Source organism: Cyanistes caeruleus, chromosome 3 (genome assembly GCF_971803275.1).
Source record: "Cyanistes caeruleus chromosome 3, bCyaCae1.hap1.1, whole genome shotgun sequence".
Classification (NCBI taxonomy): domain Eukaryota; kingdom Metazoa; phylum Chordata; class Aves; order Passeriformes; family Paridae; genus Cyanistes; species Cyanistes caeruleus.
This window is the reverse complement of record NC_141703.1, coordinates 113,525,154-113,545,269: the sequence shown is the minus strand read 5'-3', so window position 1 is coordinate 113,545,269 and position 20,116 is coordinate 113,525,154. Positions and strand designations below refer to the sequence as shown.

Sequence of the window (20,116 nt, the reverse complement as noted above, 5' to 3'; positions counted from 1 at the left end):
TAAAAGTGCCACCCTAAAACCCTTTGTAATTACATTTCCATAGCCCTCAGCCACACTGGGAGGACAAATCTGACAATCTGATACCGAAATCTGGGCACAGCTGAGTTTTAATTTCCAGAGAAGGGAGGGGTGTGAAGTGCATCTTCTTCTCCTTGTTTTGTGTATCTTCCATCTTCCTTTGGAATTGCACTAGGGGTGTTTTGCACATTGAGGGGTGCTGGTGGGAGAGAACAGCCCCAGTAATGCCAGTGAGGGACACCTGTGCCCTGGGAAATTTATGTGGAAATACTTCATGGAGTGTCATTCACTGTGCTCTGACTCTAAATACAGGCACCATTCTGTTTAAATTTGCGTAGGTAAAAAATGAAAATACAAAATATATATTACAAATGCTATTAAAGGCATATTATTAATTGAAAAAGGAATAACCAGATTATTTTATAGTTAATGAAAGAAGTCAGTTTGGGGAAAAAACATAAAGAGACAGGGGGGGCCTTGGGGAAGTGTCTTGCTGTGTAACATTTGTTCTTTCTGAAGTGTGTATTCCCAGGCTCTCCAGATCGTAGAGGTCGTGGCTACTCTCACAATTTGCCCTCCTTTTCTTTCCCTCAAGGACAATTATTCGCTCCTGTTGCCTGGCAATTCCTGTGAAGATTGCCCAGGCCCTGCCCTGTGCTTTCCCTGTGTTCCCTGTGCCGGTCACATTGTCCAGCATCCTCGGACTGCACTTCCAGAGGATGCACATCCAGTCTTGTTTCTCTCTTACCCACAGTGTGTGCTGCCTACTGGGCTGCTTATTATATATTTAATTCCTTCTAGATCCCCTGGTAGTTCTTCCTTGCTGTTGGAATCATCTCTTAAAGCTGAATTCATCATTGAACAGAAACCAGGAACTCAGTCGCTGTTGTTTATTAGGGAAATAAAGAACATGCCACCAGTATTTCACAAAACATCTTCTGGGAATACTGAGTTTATTTTCCAGGCATGGGAAAAAACTTGTGAATTCATTAAAAAATAGAGTGAATCTTACCAAAATTAGTCCCCTACCAGACTGGGGGTTTTATCACAGTTATTATCAATTTGGGCATTGTCAGAGGACAGAGAAATCTGGAGAAAGGAAATCTGTCTCTTGAGTAGGTGATGTGCACCTGTTGTATGATTGATAGAGTTCATTTAAGACGAAAATTGAATTGTTAGGGAGAAATGATGGCAGAAAAAAGCCTTATTATGTGCAGAGATGAGGCTTATCAGCATGAAAAGAAATGTGTCACAAATTGGTTGCAAATCAAAGGCCTGATTTTTTTTCTTCTTTTTCAAAAAGACATAAATAAGGGTGTGTGCACTGCAAATCATGGAATTGCTGTGTAATGTGTGCTGGGATCTTTTATGCAATATAAAAAGGCTTTTTCTCTGTAGAGTTTATAATATGAAGCTGTGAGGCTACAGACAACTCTGTGGGCTTAAACCAGGTGAGTTTATTCTGGCTATACCTGAGTGTTATAAAATCAACACTGAATTCTAAGAATAATTAAATTATCAGTCATAGGTACAACAGTGGAATTGTTAAACTTGGAAACAGCCTCCGAGGACATTGAGTCCAAATGTTCCCCTGGCATTGCACCAAGAGTGCTGGAGTGGAACTTGGGACAAGGGATGGAGGGACAGGACACAGGGAACGGCTTCCCACTGCCAGAGGACAGGGATAGATGGGATATTGGGAAGGAATTCTTGGCTGTGAGGGTGGTGAGGCACACAGAAGCTGTGGCTGTCCCTAGATCCCTGGAAGTGTTCAAGGCCAGGTTGCACAGAGCTTGGAGGAACTTTGGACAGTGAAAGGTGTCCCTGCCCATGGCAGGGGTGGCACTGGAGGATTCTCAAGGTCACTCCCAATCCAAACCATTCCATGATTTTGTGATTGTTTGACCTACACGGATGCTGAAGCCCTGGTTTTTCAAGTGGCTCCTTGATCGTACAGCCAGGAGGCACCGATTTGAGATGAGTACAGATGTGGGAAGACTAACATTTGCTTGGCTGCTTCAGACTAAACTTTTCCTTATGAGCATTCCCAAGAGACTTCCAGGACATTTTTAACTGGTTTTTTTTCTGTCAGCACTCACTGTTACTTTCAGGAAGAAGGGAATGGGTGCTCTGCAATTTCTGCCATGCCATTCATTCCCCAAACCGGTCTTATTCCCCTGATGGAAAACAAGGCAGCAAAGCTGAATTTTCTGGCCATCATAGGCTGGGGACTTAGTAGTTCTTTTTTCCTGATATAAACTGCAAGCTTTAAGCTCCTTCAAACTTCTCCCCCCACTCTTTAGTTTGGGAAGGTATGTCCAGAAATCTGTGGAAAGTGTTAATTGTTGACTTGCCTTTCAGCCCTTTCCTTTGTGTTGCTGCAAAAGCATTCCTGGTTTTGGCCTCCTGGGCTGGGTGTATTCACTGGAAGCCTGAAGGAGTGTTTAGGTGAATAAAAGCACCGCAAAATCTTCTGTAGCGGCAGGCTGGAAAATTCTTGGCTTTTCCAGTGGTTGTGAAATATGAATATGTTAATTGAGTGCATATTGCATGTGTTAGAGATCATGCCATACATGCACTGATTATTGGCTCGTGTCCCTTACACAGTGTCTGCCACTAACCTCTGGTAATGCCTGTACGGAATGTTTGACTTGTGTTTGAGGCCTAGGACAGCTTTACAGACATCTGTAGCCTTCATTTAAAAATTTCTGTCGTGGTCATCTGTGTCAGCTTGCTTTTCTGTTGTGCTGGTTATGTGCTGTGTCACTGCATATTTCTGCAGGATTAGGCTCAGAGTCTGTGAAAGAAATGCCAAGTAGGACAGAATTCCAGAGGATGTGAATTGGATAAATACTAGAGCAGTAGGGCATAGGTGCAGAATCCAGGAATCCCAGACTGGCTTGGGTTGGGAGGGTTCTTAAAGCTCATCCAGTGCCATCCCCTGCTGTGGGCAGGGACACCTCCCTCTGGCCCAGGTTGCTCTGAGCCCCCTCCAGCCTGGCCTAGAAGGATGTCAGCATTCCTGACAGCGAGATGGATGCTGAAAGATGGCTCTTTTGCCCAGGAGCACAGCACAGGTTGGTCATGGAGACCCCTGGATTTGGGATGTGGTGACCAGGCAGTGGTCCCCACCAGCACTGCTTAGTCTCTGGGAAAAGAATGCCAAGGTATTGTGGGCAAGGGGAGAGGACTGAGCTGTAGAACAGCTGATCTCCCACTTCAGTCTTTGAGAGCTAGATGTGATGAAGTGGGTCTTTGACATTTCAACCAACTATTTAATTTCATATTTTCACATTGAACAATCTTTATTTTGAAGGCTTGTAATAACAATTGCAACACCACTGCCTTTGGTGTGTATCCCTGGTTTTTTTCAGCCTGAGCTGTCCCATATTTCCTTAGGAAGTTAAACGCCTGCCTGAACTCTGCCTATGATTGTTGCGAATTTCTTAATTTGAATTCTGTTTATTCATCACTTGGCAGCTTTCCTCCCAAAAGTCAGCAACTTCTTTTGCTTATTTTTCAAGAAGTACCAAGTTGCCCCATATATTTCCTGGGTTTTGATGGGGCACATCAAGCCCAACATAAATCTGGAGTCTGTTTTTCTCTTTCCATGTAGCTTGGTTTCCAAATGGAGTGAGGGAATGCCACCGTCTGCCTGTCCTATGGATGGGAAAGACTTTCAGGCTCCTGGGCTTGTTAACACAGTGCCTCTTGCCAACATGAAGTTACAAAAAGACGATGATAAACAAACTTCTTGCCAAAGCTCCCTTATTGCTGACGGATTTAGCCTGGGCTCTCCTTCATCTTTCTTGGTACTGCTTTGTTTCAGAACGAAGATTCCAAAATATTGAAGGAAGGAGGATCAATCCCCTCCGTTTGCACTGTTCATCTTCCTGTTTCCCAGTCTCTAAATCCCATCTGGGTCCGTCCATCAATGTGAGCAGAGAAGAGGACAGGGAGAGATTTCCTGTGCTCCTGATGGGAAAGTGGGGCTGTAGCTGATCTTCAACCCTGCCTTGGGTTGCCTGACTGGTTTCCAATCTTGACCAGAGAAGAAATCCCAGAAGTGACCAGAAAACAGGACCTGGATGAAGATTGTTAGGGAATAACAAGGAACAACCATGACTGGAAGTGACAAATTACAGCCAAAACCTGCAGCACACTGGATTTGACCAAACAAAGCCCAGGGAAACCTCACCCATCTGTCATTAAAAGGACATCTCTGCCCTCATCTGATTTTAATTCCAGGAAGATTGTATTGCTGATGTGCCAACTTTGTAGGGTGTGATCGACTCCCAGACAAATTTAGATGTTTATCCTGTTGCAATCCATGGGAAGATGTTTTCAATATTCGAGATACAGCTTCAAAGGGATTCTCCCATTTTGGGGGGAGTAATTATAGAAATGGAGGGAGGGTAATTAGTGGTAGTGGTTGGAAATTTTGGAGCAAAACATAAATTAAAGCTTGGAGCTATCTTGGAGGATAATGTGATGGAAAGTGGGTATTGCACCTGAATCTTGGTCCTGCCAGTGTGGTCTGGTTTGCCTTAGAATCATGGAATCACTTAGGTTGGAAAAGTTGTCTGAGGCCGTTGAGTCCAGCTGTGAATCCAGGCCAAGAGCACCACTGACCCGTGTTCCCTGAACTCTTCCAGGGGTGGTTATTCCACCTATTCCAATGCTTCCAGTGAACTCACCCTTGAACCCATTGCTCTCCTGCATCTTCTCTGCACCTGTAAAACAAAGCCAGAGAGGTGATCAATTTTTAAAGAGCTGGGAAGGGGGGAAGATTATATTTATTAGTGTGAGAAATTGTCTTTTTATGGATATTGCTTTTGTGTCTGGTTGTTCTGTCTGACTCCTGCAGTGCAGCTTCTCTTAGGAGGAGGAGCAGTGGTTGGCTGAGAGAGAGGTCTAAAGCAGCTCAAGAAGGCTTATCAAGAAGATAAGAAAGATAACCAAGAATATTTTGGTTTGTTTTTTGTAGTGACTGGGTGATGTTGTGGGATAGATGTTTATAATCCAGGTTTTTCCTGGTGGCCAACCCAAATCTCCCAAGGCAGTGCTTGTGGAAAGGAAGGAGAAGAGAGAAGTGCCTTCAAACTGCGTGTTCCAGGAAGCCTTTTCAGCAGAACATAATGAAGTAGGATAGGGAAGATAAAAGAATGGAGGTAATCAGCTGGAGGAAGCCGTGGCTCAGTTGGAGAGCACCAAGTACAAGAGTACAGCAGGGTTCATCTCCAAAGGGAAAGTCAGCAAGGCCTCAAGTTAGAGAAGTTAATAGGAATATATCAAGGAAGTCGTTTGAGAACTGCTGAGAATGGTTTGGGACTCACTGGGGCAGAGATGTTAGATCTTTTAAAAAATACATGTATTTATTGGTTACCTGCTGGTGAAACCCATCAGACTTGCAGATAAAAAGCTGGGAATTTTCAGCAAGGAATTCATCTGCATTAAGACATTTTCTTCACTGGAAACAAGTTAATATAGCCCCAGCTGTGCCAGAATCTTTTGGTTTTTCTCATCCTGAAATTTCTTGTGGGGGAAATGGTTCAAGGCCAGGTTGAACAGGGCTTGGAATAACCTGGTCTGGTGGAAGATGTCCCTGCCCATGCCAGGGGGTTGGAACTGGATGACTTTTAAGGTCCTCCCAATCCAAACCAGTCTTTGCGTCTATTATTCAATAATTTCTCATTTATTTAGGCTCAAAGGGGTGCTTGTGTAAGCTCTGCCTAATTCAAATAGGCAAACACAATGTACAGATATTTTGTCACCCACGTTCAGGTTCACCTGTGCAACAAATGATCTCATCTTCCTAGTCCTTTTCAGGGAGGACAGGGATTTCCTTTACAATATTTCAATATGTAGTGTATAATATAAAATTGAATTAATAATTGAATTATCATTTTTTGATCCTCTAGCTCTTAAGCAGATCGTAAACTTCAGCAAATGAAAGGTCGAGATTTTTCCTGCCTCAGCATTTATTTTTTGGGCAGTCTGAGGTCAGCAAATTCCAAAGTCAAGAGCTGCTTTGTGCTTATAAATTATCTATTTCATTTTTCATACAATGAAGACAAAAGGGCTTGTTGCTGATAGAGATGTCAGGCTTTTCTCCATTGGAAGTGTGTGGATTTATTTAGTTCTTCATCTCAGAGGAAACAGTAGGTGATGTGAATGTGTCTCCTTGGGGTTTTGTCTCCCAGGACACTCTCCTGTGTCTCCTCAGTGAAGATCTGAGTGCTCTTATCCTGGTTTGGAGGTGGATCTGATGGAAGATGCTGTAGGACTGTAGGTTTTTGGGATCAGCTTTGTTTTCCATTTGCTGTTTTTTGAGATCAGGAAGGTCAAGTGCTGTAGTGAAATCACTTGCTCCAAGGCATTTCCATGAGGTTTAGTTCTTTCCCTCCACGGGGGAGGTTGATATCAGCTGGGAGAGGAGAAGGCATCCTGGGACAGTGGAAGATGAGAGATGTTCAATCAACTCTTAAGTTCAGGTGTTGCTAAAAAAAGAATAAATTAAAGAAGCTGCTCATTGTGGAAACAAATCTCTGAGCTCGTGCCTGCTGTCCCAGACTTTTTTGGGGAAAGGTGGGATATACCCTTGTAACTTGCCTAAATTAACCTTTAACATATAAATTGGAAGGTAATTTAATTATTGTTTGGTGGATCCCAAGTGAGGGTCAAGCTTCAAATGATTTAAGTGAAAAATTGTCGGAAAATTAGTGGAATTTGCATGGAGTGTAAGGTCAGGAGGCCTTTTCATGTTCAAGGAGACTTTGGCTGAATATTATTAGCATGCAATTTGTATAAAATTGATTTAAAGAGGTGATGTGCAGGTCAAGGAAGAAAAGTATCTCTTTTCTTTGTTCATACTCTCTCATGTTGGTTCTGTGCCACCTGATGTGAAATAAATTACTTTTGGCACATAGAGAAAATACCACCCTCTCTCTGGAGTGTAAAGAATGGGTCTCTCAAAAGGCATTGCATCCCAGTGCCACAAAAACCAAGGCAGTGGGAGTTTAAAGGGAAAATCACCTTGACACAAGGAATGTCATGAAAGAAAATGGAACAATGTCTGTTGCTCAGAACAGCTCCCCTTTCTGTTGTTTACTCCTTTTTAAGTTCAGAGCTGCTATTTCATTTTTGTAGAGCCTGAAAGACTCTCCTGTCCATGTCACTTTTTTAAAAACCCTGCAAAATAGATTTAATTATATATTCAATAATATATTATTGAATATGTATTTCAATATATTTAATTTCAAAATATTCCAAAAATATTTCATTCCTTTATTCTGAAAAGATAATGGTAATAACTTCATTAACTTCCTGGATTTTCCATGCCTGCTTTATTCTTTTAGGTTTTATATTTGGTCAGAGGTTGGCCTTGATGATCTTGGAGATCTTTTCCAACCATGATGATGGGGGTTGCACACCGCCCTATGGAGATGGGGGGATCTGGGCACGGTGTTTCCAAAGGCACAAAGTAAACCAGTGCTGGAGGAAAACAGTGGGATGCGATGTTCCTGGTGTCCCGTGTCTGTAGGAGCTCGGAGATGTGGTGATTCCCGATTCCCAGGGGTGGGGGACACACCCATGGAATCATAAATCATTAAGGTAGGGAAAGCCCTCCAAGGTCGTGGAGTCCAACCATTCCCCAGCACTGCCAAGGCCACAGTGACCCATTCCCGACCTCCCTTGTGGCTCTGTTTGCCCTTCACGTGGAGCAGTTCCCTCCTGCGATGGGAGCGTGTCCTGCACTTTCAGGGGAATGCTAAAATAGATGAAAAGGTAACCAGGTTACAGCCACAAAGTATCCCAAGACTGTTTGCCATCAGCTTATTCCCATGGCATTCCTGCTGGAGTTACTCCTTGCTGGAGTCTCTAGGAGCAACTGAGCGTTGCTGTCTCAGGGATTAGGAAGCACTGGAAGCTCCTGCAATAGAGCAGCACTGGTGTTTGTCTGTTTATAATTAATTTTTAGTAGTCTTTTTGTTGGGTATTCATGGCCACAAGCGAACTCTGCAGGTTCTGGCGGTGCAGGAGGTTTAATTTTGCTAATCCTGTTTTATTCCCATTTCAGTGTAGCTGTTTCAATGCCACAACATGGTGCCTGCAATGAATTTCAAATGTATTTTCAGATGGCATTGTCTTGCAGAATGGGAGAGAAAATCATCCTTCCCAAATGCCATTTGCAGGAGCTCTTTCCTGCTGTCTGGAAATCCCACTTTGCATACAAAGTAGGGAGGAAGCACAAACCTCTTCCTCACAAGCTCTCAAGCCCCCACCACGATTACAACCTTTTTATCTGGGATAAAAAGCATTTTCTTTCATCCTTCTCAATAAGAGTATTTTGCTTTTACCATTTGGTACAACACCTAATGCAAGCCACACATAGGCAGCCATTTTTTTCCCCTCCCAAATTATGATTTTTTTTATACTCTTTACACACACAAGAGTACAAATGAAATGGTGCTGGCTTTGAAAAAGCACTTTAGAAAAGCAGCCGTGATTCCTGCCCTGTCTGGGAGCAGGTCCAGCTGTCACTGGGTGGTTTTTGGTGAGGAACAACGGAAAGGTGAAGAATTACCCTCAGAAATTTTATTTCATAAAATCACGGAATGATTTGGGTTGGAAGGGACCTTAAATCTCATCCAGTCCCACCCCTGCTATGGGCAGGGACAACTTCCACTAGATCAGATGCTCCAAGCCCTGTCCAACCTGGCCTTGGGCAGTTCCAGGGATGGGGCAGCCACAGCTTCTCTGGACAGCCTGGTCTTACTCTGATTTTCTTAAAGATCTTCTTAATGCTCTGCTGTGCCTTAGTGAAGCCACTGATGGAATTCCGAGCCTCCCTGTCTCTTCCCACTTCCTTATAACCCTGATTTCCTTTGCTTTGAGAATGGCTCCTTCAGTGCTAACTTGGGGGTGGAGGGACAGCTAATTAATTAAGCACTAATTGTTGTCAAGTCAATCGGTGCTAACATTTAACACATTTAACGTTTGACTTGTTTACTCTCCAGAGGTAAAGCGGAAGGAGTTAATGATCTAACAAATTGTGTCCCCATCATGAGGGACTTGTTTGGAGAGAATGGTGTTATTTATGAACTGTAAAATAACACATTTTAACAAAATCCCCAGATTTTGAAGCAAGATGGGCTTGGTTCTGGTGTGAAATTACCACTAGATAGCTGTGGAGACAAGTGCGTAGCCTAATAAAGCTTAATGACTGATTTTCCCATTAATCAGAATTGAGAATGTGCTTCATTAAGATCATTAACTGAGCCAGTTGCCTAACTGACAGTTAGACACAAATTCCCAAATTACTTGCATTCCTCTTGATAAAACCCACAAGAAGCTGACCTGGCTTCATGGTCTCTATTGGAGAGAGGAGCACAAAGGCTGTGGCAGTCTCCTTGCTCACATAAGCTCTGTGTCAGTCTCCCCATGGCACACGGGTGGGATGAGGGGGTGGCCCTGCCCAGCCCCACACAGGATCCAAGCCTTGTCTCCTGGTTTTCACAGTCAGCTCACGCTGAAAGCTCACCAAGACTCGCCCTTCTCCCTCTCGCCAGCGGCAAGTGGTCTTTTATCTGCTGCTTTCGGAAAGGTCAGGTCTTGGGCAGGGTTGGTTTTATCACCCAAGAACTGCTCGCTCTTCCGAGGGGGAGAATTCCTTGCCTGACTTTGTGGCTCCTCCTCTTTGTTCATAGCAAGCTGGAAGTGGGGTCATGAGTCCTGAGCCCCCCTGGAGCAGGGATGTGGAAGATGAATCTGCTCCGGGTACATTTGTAGGCAGAATATGCAGCGCTGGAGAAGTTGTGGGAATTAACGGAGAGATCCAAAACTTGAATTATTAAATATGCTATCTGGTTGTAATGTCTGGTTGTAAATCCCTTCCTTCACAGCTTTCTGTGTCTGGAATTCTAACAGGGTGATGCTATCAGGAGTCTGCACAGACAGCGGCTCGGGAGCCAATGTAAGGCAACCGTCTCAACTCTGCTTTTCTTTTGTCCTCAGAGTTCCCGGTCTTCCACCATGAATCCTGTTTACAGCCCCGTCCAACCTGGGGCTCCCTACGGAAACCCGAAGAACATGGCCTATACAGGTACAACAGGGCTTGTGGCTTTCCCTGAATGTCTGTGTGGGGTGGTGGTTAATCCCTTAATGAGGGAGAAAGATTTCCCATCGGGGAGCTGGATGGGAGCGTGACCCGCAGGAAAAACCCTTCAGCAAAGCCAGTGCAGTGAGGGTGGTGAGAAGAGGTGGAGCAAAGAGCATGCTCTGGAAATCCTAAGGAAAAGGATCCGAAGGGGTTTTCTTTAGATAAAGAAAAATACAGGCAGGTGCTGGGACAGTCAGCAGGAAGGCTCCCGTCAGAACCATCCCTTCCCTTCCCTTCCCTTCCCTTCCCTTCCCTTCCCTTCCCTTCCCTTCCCTTCCCTTCCCTTCCCTTCCCTTCCCTTCCCTTCCCTTCCCTTCCCTTCCCTTCCCTTCCCTTCCCTTCCCTTCCCTTCCCTTCCCTTCCCTTCCCTTCCCTTCCCTTCCCTTCCCTTCCCTTCCCTTCCCTTCCCTTCCCTTCCCTTCCCTTCCCTTCCCTTCCCTTCCCTTCCCTTCCCTTCCCTTCCCTTCCCTTCCCTTCCCTTCCCTTCCCTTCCCTTCCCTTCCCTTCCCTTCCCTTCCCTTCCCTTCCCTTCCCTTCCCTTCCCTTCCCTTCCCTTCCCTTCCCTTCCCTTCCCTTCCCTTCCCTTCCCTTCCCTTCCCTTCCCTTCCCTTCCCTTCCCTTCCCTTCCCTTCCCTTCCCTTCCCTTCCCTTCCCTTCCCTTCCCTTCCCTTCCCTTCCCTTCCCTTCCCTTCCCTTCCCTTCCCTTCCCTTCCCTTCCCTTCCCTTCCCTTCCCATGATAGATGGTGACTTAAGCTACATTATTGACTGATTTATTTTTATTTAACCAAGTTGTGCTTTGGTTGGGTTAATCTCATGTGGAAGAGCAAGTCTGATGTCTGTTTGAAACCTTCTTTAGAACTGAGTTGTCTAAAAATGTTATCCTTAAAACTCAATAAAAGGCCACCCTTGAAAGATGTTTACCATAATTATGTAACTAGTGAGGAACTAAAGTGGAAATAATTCAGTTCAGACAGAGACCGTGCTTCGGAAAAAGAAAATCCTGGTTCAGGTGTATCTGGTTTTCCCTGTGGATTATGTTCACCGTGTCTTGCTCTGATCTTGTAACCCTCTGATGACAAAATCACCCCTGGAAAACTCCTTTTTATACCATTTTGGGAAATGTAATCAGCTACTGGGTGTCGTGTTGTGTTAGGGCTTTCCTCTTTTGTATTTGCATTGCCAGTTGGGTGTGTTGACTTTCACCTATTGTGTGGAATTATTTGGGAATGTGCTTTTGTGGAGGAGATTGGTCACCAGCAAATGGAAATGAACATCAAATACTCTCAGCTGCTTTGTGCATGGAATATTCTGGTTGAGTTTGGCAGCACTTCCAGGTGCTGGATCCGTGGGGCTGTGAGGAGCCCTGTCTGAGACTCTGCAGAGCAGAGAGTTCCTCAAAGGCGTTTTGCCCCATTTTTATTCATCCTTTCTTTTTCCCATTCCAATTTATGCAGCTGCTTTGTTGGAGATACTGTAGCTTGGGGGAACTTTTGGTCTCACAGTCAAAGCACGAAAGGCTTGAAAAAAAAAACAATCTCTGTGAAAAAGTCTCTTCAAAAATCTCCCCATTGTGAGAGGACTGTGGACTCCAGCAGCGCTTGGGTGATAGAACGAGCTCATAAGTGCACAGTTATTTTCCTGCTCTGGAAATAACAGGAATTTTGTGGCTTTCTAGCCACAAGAGGCTACTTCTCTCGCACTTTACTTTGGTTTTTTATTTTGGCATATGCTTAAAGCTCCACCTTAATATCCATTCAATGTACATTTCTGTATCTGCCTTCATACAATCCTGGGTGTCTTAGAAGTTGTTTTCTGGCACTTCATATGACAATTTAATTTAAATATTGAGGTGCAGATTGGTCAGAATTTGGACCTTGACCTTTCTTGAAGAATTTTAGAGGAAGAATTCTGCTTTAGATGAAGGAATTAATAGAATTTCAGAATGGTTTAAGTGGGAAGGGACTTCAAAGCTCATCTGATTCCCCCCTCTGTGATGGGCAGGGACGCCTTCCATAGACCAGGTTGCTCCAGGCCCCATCCAAACTGGGCTTGAACACATGAATTCTCCATGACTCCATTTGGAATTAGTCAAGTGCTAACATTAATGGCATGTTATTCTAAAATAACCTGCTGGTTGATCACTGTGAAGTTCCTACTGTGCTCTGAACTCTGTAAATTTGACTTGGCCAACTTGTGCCAGCTCTGATCCATTCTGGGATCAGGAGGAGGTGCCTCCCAGAAACTGGTTTCATCCCAAACTATCCTTCAGGCATTTGTCTTCCAGAATTTGTGGTAAATGCACAGAAATCAGTGGTGGGATGTGCAGGATAATCTTGGAGGAAAAAGTTGGAGGCAGATCAGACAGGAAAAATTAAAACAAGGTCTTCAGTTATGTCAGTGGTAAAACAAAGAAAGAAATGGAGGGCAGCACTGCAGAAATATTCCTGCTGGGTTGTTCCATTGCCCAGGTGGAAGGTAAGGAGTCAGTGGGCTGAACTCTTACAGTGAATTCCCAAAATAGAAGTCAAAGAGCATTTAACAGAAGAGATTTTTGGTTGTGTGGGGTGTTTTTTTTGGTTTTTTGTTTGTTTGTTTGTTTGTTTGTTTGTTTTCTGGGTAAATAGTATTACAAACCCTTTTAAATCTGAATTTGTCTGGATATGTAATGAAAGACCCAAAGTTCTATAGTGAATGAGGAGGAGAAAATTTAGATTTTATCCTCTGTAGAGAAAAGATAGGCAACTCCTGAGGGTGGTCTGAGCAGCTATGAAAAGAGCTGTGGGATAAAACTCAGGTGGGATAGAGGCAAAAAGAAAGCAGGGATAGTAATCAGGATACTGGCAGGTTGAAATCTATCCTTTTGTGGTTTTTTGGGTTTTTTTTTGTGCTAAATGTGAATGCTTTATACTACTTAATATTTTGTTTATTATTTTTATTTATAAAATAGCTTTAGGCTGAAATAATGAGTTTTAATCTGGTTTTCTTCTCATTCTGTGTTGTTTTCTGGCAGAGCAGGGAGAGAGGTCCATTGCAAGATAAATAATCAAATTTTTTCTGCCAGATTGGCTGTTAGGGAAAATAGGAAATCCTTGAGTTAGGGAGAATGGGAAATCCTTGGCACATACTCAAGTACTTGATGAACCATCCGTTTATTCAGTTTCGTGATTTTTCCATTTTGATCTTCCTTAGTGGAAGTGTGAAGGACACTTATTTCCTAACTAATTTTTCAAGTGTGGTCTGGCTTATCTGGATTTTTATGGGAAATAATAATTTAAGTTTAAAAAAAGGAAGTTTTAAAATACAGTTACTTGGTGAGATAAAATCGACTCATTATTCAACTCATAGGAGAGATGTTTATGAAAACAATGCCTGTGTTTGAACAAAGTGATTTATTAAGCACTGGTGGCTTCTCTTGTGTCTCATTTTTGGGGTCCTTGGAACACCCAGATCTGTCGAATTTCACCCTCTTTCCCATTTTTCATTGGAAACTGAAAAAGGAGAGGAATAACTTCTGCTGGCAGTGTTTCCTGCTGCTGGGTGAGCAGCCACTGAGCTGAGGGAAGGTGACCCAGGGAGAATATTCCGTCTGCAGACAGAGCTACATCTGCCCAGTGCCAGGTTTGTGCTCCAAGTCCTGGCTCCTCGTGCCCAGCTGGTGACGGCTTCCACTCCGCTAATTCCATGGATTTTGGAACATCAGCGACAGTGTTTCAGCGTTGTTTACTATTTAATTAAACCAGACTGTAATTAAGTTGGATCTTCATGTAAGCTGTTGTTTTAATTGAGGCTAATTTTAAAATGTATTTAAGGCCTCCAATTTGCTTTTTTGTTCTTGGTAGAATTCACTTGACCTGCCCCAAACGGGAGCTGCTGAAGCACCTGGTTTTCCTTTGGCATGTTACCCTTCCCATCCCACTCCAGGGAGGCAGCAGTGCTGCAGTAAATAGATTAGCCCATTGGTGTGGAATCAGGGATGAAGAATCAGTCTCTCCTGGAGCTTGTTTGACTTCAAGCGTGAAACGATAAAGTGTTTGTGATAGCTCACACCGTTTTCCCTCTCCCTACCAGGAGCTGATTAATATGCTGATAAGATGCTGTGATTCATGAACCTCCGCTAGGCTGACTCTGTGTTCGGGGGAGTTATTCCTAAATAATAAATGGTAATAAAATCCAAGAGCCCAAAGATGCGGAGCCGGGTGGGAAGTCTCCAAGGGGTTTGTGTCACGTCACTCCAGCGTGCTCAGGTCGTGCTGCAGCAGCGCCTGCTCGAGAGAGATGCTCACAGAATCCTGGCATGGTTTCTGGAAGGGACCTGGAAGAATGTCTCATTCCAATGCCCAGCCCTGGGCAGGGACACCTCCCACTGTCCCAGGCTGCTCCCAGCCCTGTCCAGCCTGGCCTTGGGCACTGCCAGGGATCCAGGGGCAGCCACAGCTGCTCTGGGCACCCTGTGCCAGGGCCTGCCCACCCTCCCAGGGAACAATTCCTTCCCAATATCCCATCCAGCCCTGCCCTCTGGGAAGCCATCCCCTGTTGTCCTGTCCCTCCATGCCTTGTCACCAGTCCCTCTCCAGCTCTCCTGGAGCCCCCTTAGGCTCTGAGCATTCCCTGGAGTCTTCTTCTCTCCAGGAGAAGCTGGATGCCCCCAGCTTTCCCAGTCTGGCTCCAGAGCAGAGAGGCTTTCCTGCACAGGACTTTCATGCTCCTGAAGAGCAAGACATATCCCTGAATTGGGCTGTCTGCAGCACTCTCAAGTTGAAAATTCCCAAGTTTTGTCATTTTTTCTTCACCAAGGTGAAACCTTGAACAGAACCATTGAAACCAGAACATTTGTTTGGACATAATGATGAACAGAGGGAATCCGTGCCCTCCAGCCATTGGTTTTGTTGGCAGGACAGGAGGTAAAGGATTCTCACGTGTATTCCTGTCCTAATCCCTGTCATTTGTATTCATTGTTGAAGCTCAGACACAACTGCACATGTGAGGAGTGACCTCATTTACTCCTGACTGTTCCTTTAATTTATTGTGGTGTTGAAAGTCGGTGGCCTTCGATGTTGTAGGAGACAGAATGTTCCGATAGGATTTCTGCTGTCGGCTTTTAATCCTCCTTTGCATACTCTCTGTGGGACAAAGATAATTCTAGGCATGATTTCAGCCTTCCTTATTAACTTACAATTATAATTTGGATGTATTATTCTCTGGAAACGCTGGGACTTTGATGGGAGATCAGCTCTTTGGCCACACAAACCAAGTTCTTTCACAACTGCTCTGTGAAAGGGGATGAACTTTATATTTTTTCCTCTTTCTTTTTGCCATTTCTCAGCATTTTCATGGGGAGCACTGAGGAACACGAGGCAAATGGCAGGGCTGAGGTGCTCTCTCCTTGCTTCTCCTTCTGCTCTAAGATGTGCATGCATGTCAGTCCCTTCCATTGATTGGGAAATGCCACTCCTGGATTTAATTAGGCGATCCATCGCTTACCGGGTCTGTAAAACAGGAATTCTAAACCGTGTTCAGGGTGTTGAATTGATTTCAGGGTGATTAAAAATGTATGAAGTGGATACAGTGAATATTTTTCCTCTGGCGTTTCTTCATGTTTATTAATTGGTGTGTATAGAGCAGACAGGAAAATCCTACTTGACTGGGAGAAGAATGAGCTGTGACTTGTGTAGGCTCTCATTGTTTTTATGTTTGAATGCGTGATTTTCGTATGGGAATACTTCCAAACAACTTGCTGAATTCCTCAGTGTTGGAATCTGCTGGGTCTCAGCACTGAGATCAACGATGGATAAATCACCATCTTCCTAATGAATTAGCTCAAGGACTTTCTTGAGGTTCTAAAAAGCATGAAACTGCTAAGGGAAGGAGGGAGGAGTAGTTTTTTGGGAGAAGGAAGCAGAGGGGTTTGGGTCAGATTAGGGATCTTTGTGAGTTGCAGAGGTTGCTCAGGACTATGGTGGAATTATCATCCCTGGAATTATTCCAAAGCCATGTGGATGTGGCACGTGGGACATGGGGCAATGGTGGCCTTGGCTGGGGAACAATTGGATTTGATGGTCCTGGAGGCTTTTCTATCCTTAATAACTCCGTGGTTCTAAAATAATTCATGATATCCACTCAGCTCATTTGGAGATTGGTCCAAATGATGCCAGCCTTCCAAGGAGTTGATAGAAACTGTGGGAAACATCCCTCACCCCTTGTTTTTTAACTGTTTGGAGAAGGTTTTACAGGCTTTTGAGTCCTCCTGTGTTGTGAAGAAACAGAATAAGATCTTAAAACCAAACAAACTTATGTTCTGTTTTCCCAAAGGACCTCATTGTGGGCCTTCTCCTCATCTAGGCTCGGCTGAGTCCATGCAACTGGTTTATTTCTGCCTCATTTCTTGGCTGCAATATTGATTTTGGTTTTCCTCGTGGTGAAAAAGAAACAAAAAAGATTAAATGGCCACGCTTGAAGAGGGCTGGGAAAAAGTTGTGAGGCAGAGGAGCAGAAAGCATAGGTGGGGAAAAAAAAAATGGCCTTGGAAACATGTTTTGAAGAGAAAAGCGCTCCATTTAAAGAATCTAAAAAGTGACCAGAGAAATTTCTTGTATCTCAGTTGCTTTTATAGAGTACAGGCACATCTTGTGAAGTTCTTCACCCACCTGGGGAAAAGAACAGCTTTATTTTTCAGCATGAGCCCTCCCAAATTTCTGTCTTAAATTGCATATAGACAAATTCTAACCAGTGCTTTTGGCATTAAGTACACATTCAGTATTAAAACTGATAACTGAAGTGGTTTTTTGTTGTCTTATTTCTTAGTGCATGTGTATCAGAGAATGAAACTGGGTTTGGGTGACTTGTTAATTTCTAGTGTGTTTCTGAGCCATCTCCTTTTTCTTTGTTTTAGCCATGAAGAATTATTTTCCATTTAAAACTTCTTTATCTGCATGTTCCCTTTGCTTCCATATCTTTTCCTAAATTCTTCTTACTCTGCTCCTGAACAAGGAGCCTCTGTGTAGGAAGTCAGAATCACATTGGCCATTTCAGCATCACAGAATCATTGGAAGTTGGAAAAGAGCTTTAACGTGATCCAAGTCCAGATGTTCCCCAGCACTGCCAAAGCCACCACTGTCCCTTGTCCCTGGGTGCCACATCCACATGGCTTTTAAATCCCTCCAGGGATGGGGAATTTGGGAACCTCTGCCACAGGCTCCGTGGAGCTGGAGTGTGACCTTGTCATTCTGCAAGTTGCAGTTTGGGGTTCATAAACCAGGATGGAAACATCTCCTGGCCCTGGCACCCCACATTTCAGGGGCTCTCTCATCCAGAGTTAAAATCTCACCCATCCTAAAATAAAGGCCTTTTCCTGCATATTTTTCTGCCACTTGCAGTTCAAATTCATATGCTGGCTTGTTTTCCTCCGTGCATGTTTGCACCCCACACATTCAATACCTCTTAAATCCCCGGGTGCTTCAATTAAATGATTGCAAATAAGCTCCAAGGCTGCCTCATGATCCGTTGAAAACCCTTAATATTTGCTGCCTTTCCTTCCCCCCACACCTTTTTTTTTTCATCTTGCACAGCGAATAAGTGGTCAGATCCTTGTTATGTTTTTTCAGGTTGAAGGTAATAAATTGAAATTTAGTGGCTTGACTTCTGCAAAAATGTTTTTAGATTAAATATTGAGTTTTTCTTCCCTCCTGGTGCACAATTATTTCTCACACCGGGCGCAGTCAATGTGATACAGCCCAGAGATTTGCACAGACAGAAACGTGAGCTGGCCAAAGCTTGGAAAAGATTTTTATAAGCTTCAGAAAGAATTCTCTGCTTTGTACCAGATCTGTTAATTACTGGCTCTATTTTCCTACTGTGCTTTCTACCTAATATCTTATTTCTAATTTAATGGGGATCAGCTTTCCTGAAGTGGAGCAGTTGAGTTTATTAATCACAGAATCCCAGAATGGTTTGGGTTGGGAGGGACCTTAAAGACGATCCACTCACAGATCTGTTCTGCTGTTCTGTTTCATTAGACTTAGCCTGGTGTGAAGCCAAAATCAGGTGTTGCTTCTATGCAAATGCATTCATATACTTATTTTAAAGTGTGTGTGGCTGCCCTTCTCTCTCCCTGCGCTTGCTGGCACTCGGCCTTGTTTCATCTGATGCAGTACTGGGCTAGAATTTTAATGTCTCTGCGGCCAGCGATGATTTATTAGATCCCAAAGCCCTGGCTCTGAGTGCAGGAAGAAAATATTGCAGCAGTGAGCTGCCTTGGCACTGCTCGAATAAATGAGTCCTGAAAGACTCTTTAGTGTTGCAGCCTTTTTTCCCTTGTCCTCCCCTCGCCCCCACCGCTCCTTCCCCCGGCCCGACCCCTGGATTTCTGCTGATGGTGGGAAATGCTCGTTTCCTTGCAGGAATCGCCATCTCCGGGTCTTTTTACAGGAATGTATTTGTCAACAGCCTCCTCACGGCTGGTAAATCCCTTTGAATTCCCAGAACGAGCTGTCATCCTTCATCTGGGGAAAAATCAGCTTTTGTGGCAGGCTGCAAGGCTTGGGCTCTTGGTGATGAGCGGGTGGTACATAGGGAGGATCATGGAATTCCAGGATGGTTTGGGTTGGAAGGAGCCTTAAAGGTTCCACCCTCTGCCATAGGCAGGGACACCTCCCACTATCCCAGGTTGCTCCAGGCCCTGTCCAGCCTGGTCTTGGGCACTTCCAGGGATCCAGGGGCAGTGCCAGAACCTCACAGGGAACAATTCCTTCCAAATATCCCATTCTAACTCTGCCCTCTGGCAGTGGGAAGCCATTCCCTGTGTCCTGTCCCTCCAGGCCTTGTCCCCAGTCCCTCTCCAGCTCTCCTGGAGCCCCTTCAGGCCCTGCAAGGGGCTCTGAGCTCTCCCTGGAGCCTTCTCCTCTCCAGGTGAGCACCCCCAGCTCTCCCAGCCTGGCTCCAGAGCAGAGGGGCTCCAGCCCTGGAGCAGCTCCGGGGCCTCCTCTGGAAGTGCTCCAGCAGAGCCTGGTGTTACCTGTTCTGAGGTCCTGTCTTAGCAGTGACCTGAGGAAAGAAAGGCAGGATTTCAGTATTCCCAGGTGTGTGACCACCACCCCGGTGCTGGCCGTGCTCCTCTCCAAAGCTGCTCCCCAGCCCCTTCTTCCAGAGACCTGCCAGCTCAGCAGCCATTCCTGGGAGCAACTCTGAGGAGTTTCACTTCTTCAACGAAATCATTTTCAGGAACAAGTAGAATAAAGAAGCTGGGCTGGAAAGATGAGCTCTCAGAGGATGGAGAGCAGTAAAGGGGAGGGTTTGGGAGGAGAAGCACAAGGAAGAAACCCTGAAGGAGTAACAGGTGAAACTTCAGAGCTCAGTTACAAAACTCACTTTAGTGAGTAACCAAAGGAAATGTCCACTTTATGCTTGATTTATTGCCATTGATTTACACTTTAAAATGACATTTCTGTGCCTCATCATTAGAGACCTCATGTTTGGCAGCAAAGAGCATCCATCTCTGGGGAGAAGAGTTTGATTCCGTGGCATTCCCAGGAGATGCAAAGCACATGGTGACTGTAAATGAAATCACGTAGGGGAAGACCTTGATTTTTACAGCTGACCAATGAAGAGTTTCATTCAGAAAGATGAGTGTGTTTAGGCATCTGAACTTCTGTTTACATCTAGCTCTTTGTATTTCAAATTAGGAACTATGTTGAAGTGAAGACTATTCTGTGTTGCATTGAAGGTGAAGAGAAGTGTGTTCTGTGCAAGCACTCTGTTGCCAGAATAATTTTTCTCTCCCCTTAAAACAGTTAAGGAAACAGTAGTATAATGGACTATCACAGTAATTTCAGGGTGAGCAAAGCAATTTTCCACAAAAATAACAATTATGTTGTCATCAAACATGGCATGGTTTGCTCTGAGCCCATTAATATAATTGAGGGTCTCATTGAATGCACGAG

General features: G+C 44.5%; 1 protein-coding gene across 8 annotated transcripts in view; it reads left to right on the top strand.

The window, feature by feature from the left end:
- The window catches only part of FAM168A (family with sequence similarity 168 member A), a 132,398-nt gene that overhangs the window by 57,988 nt on the left and 54,294 nt on the right, over positions 1–20,116 (top strand). For all 8 annotated transcript variants that reach the window (XM_086883667.1, XM_086883669.1, XM_086883671.1 and 5 more), the window contains one exon: positions 10,036–10,123. In XM_086883667.1, the coding sequence (XP_086739793.1) occupies positions 10,036–10,123 (88 nt within the window). The remainder of the gene's footprint in view (positions 1–10,035; positions 10,124–20,116) is intronic.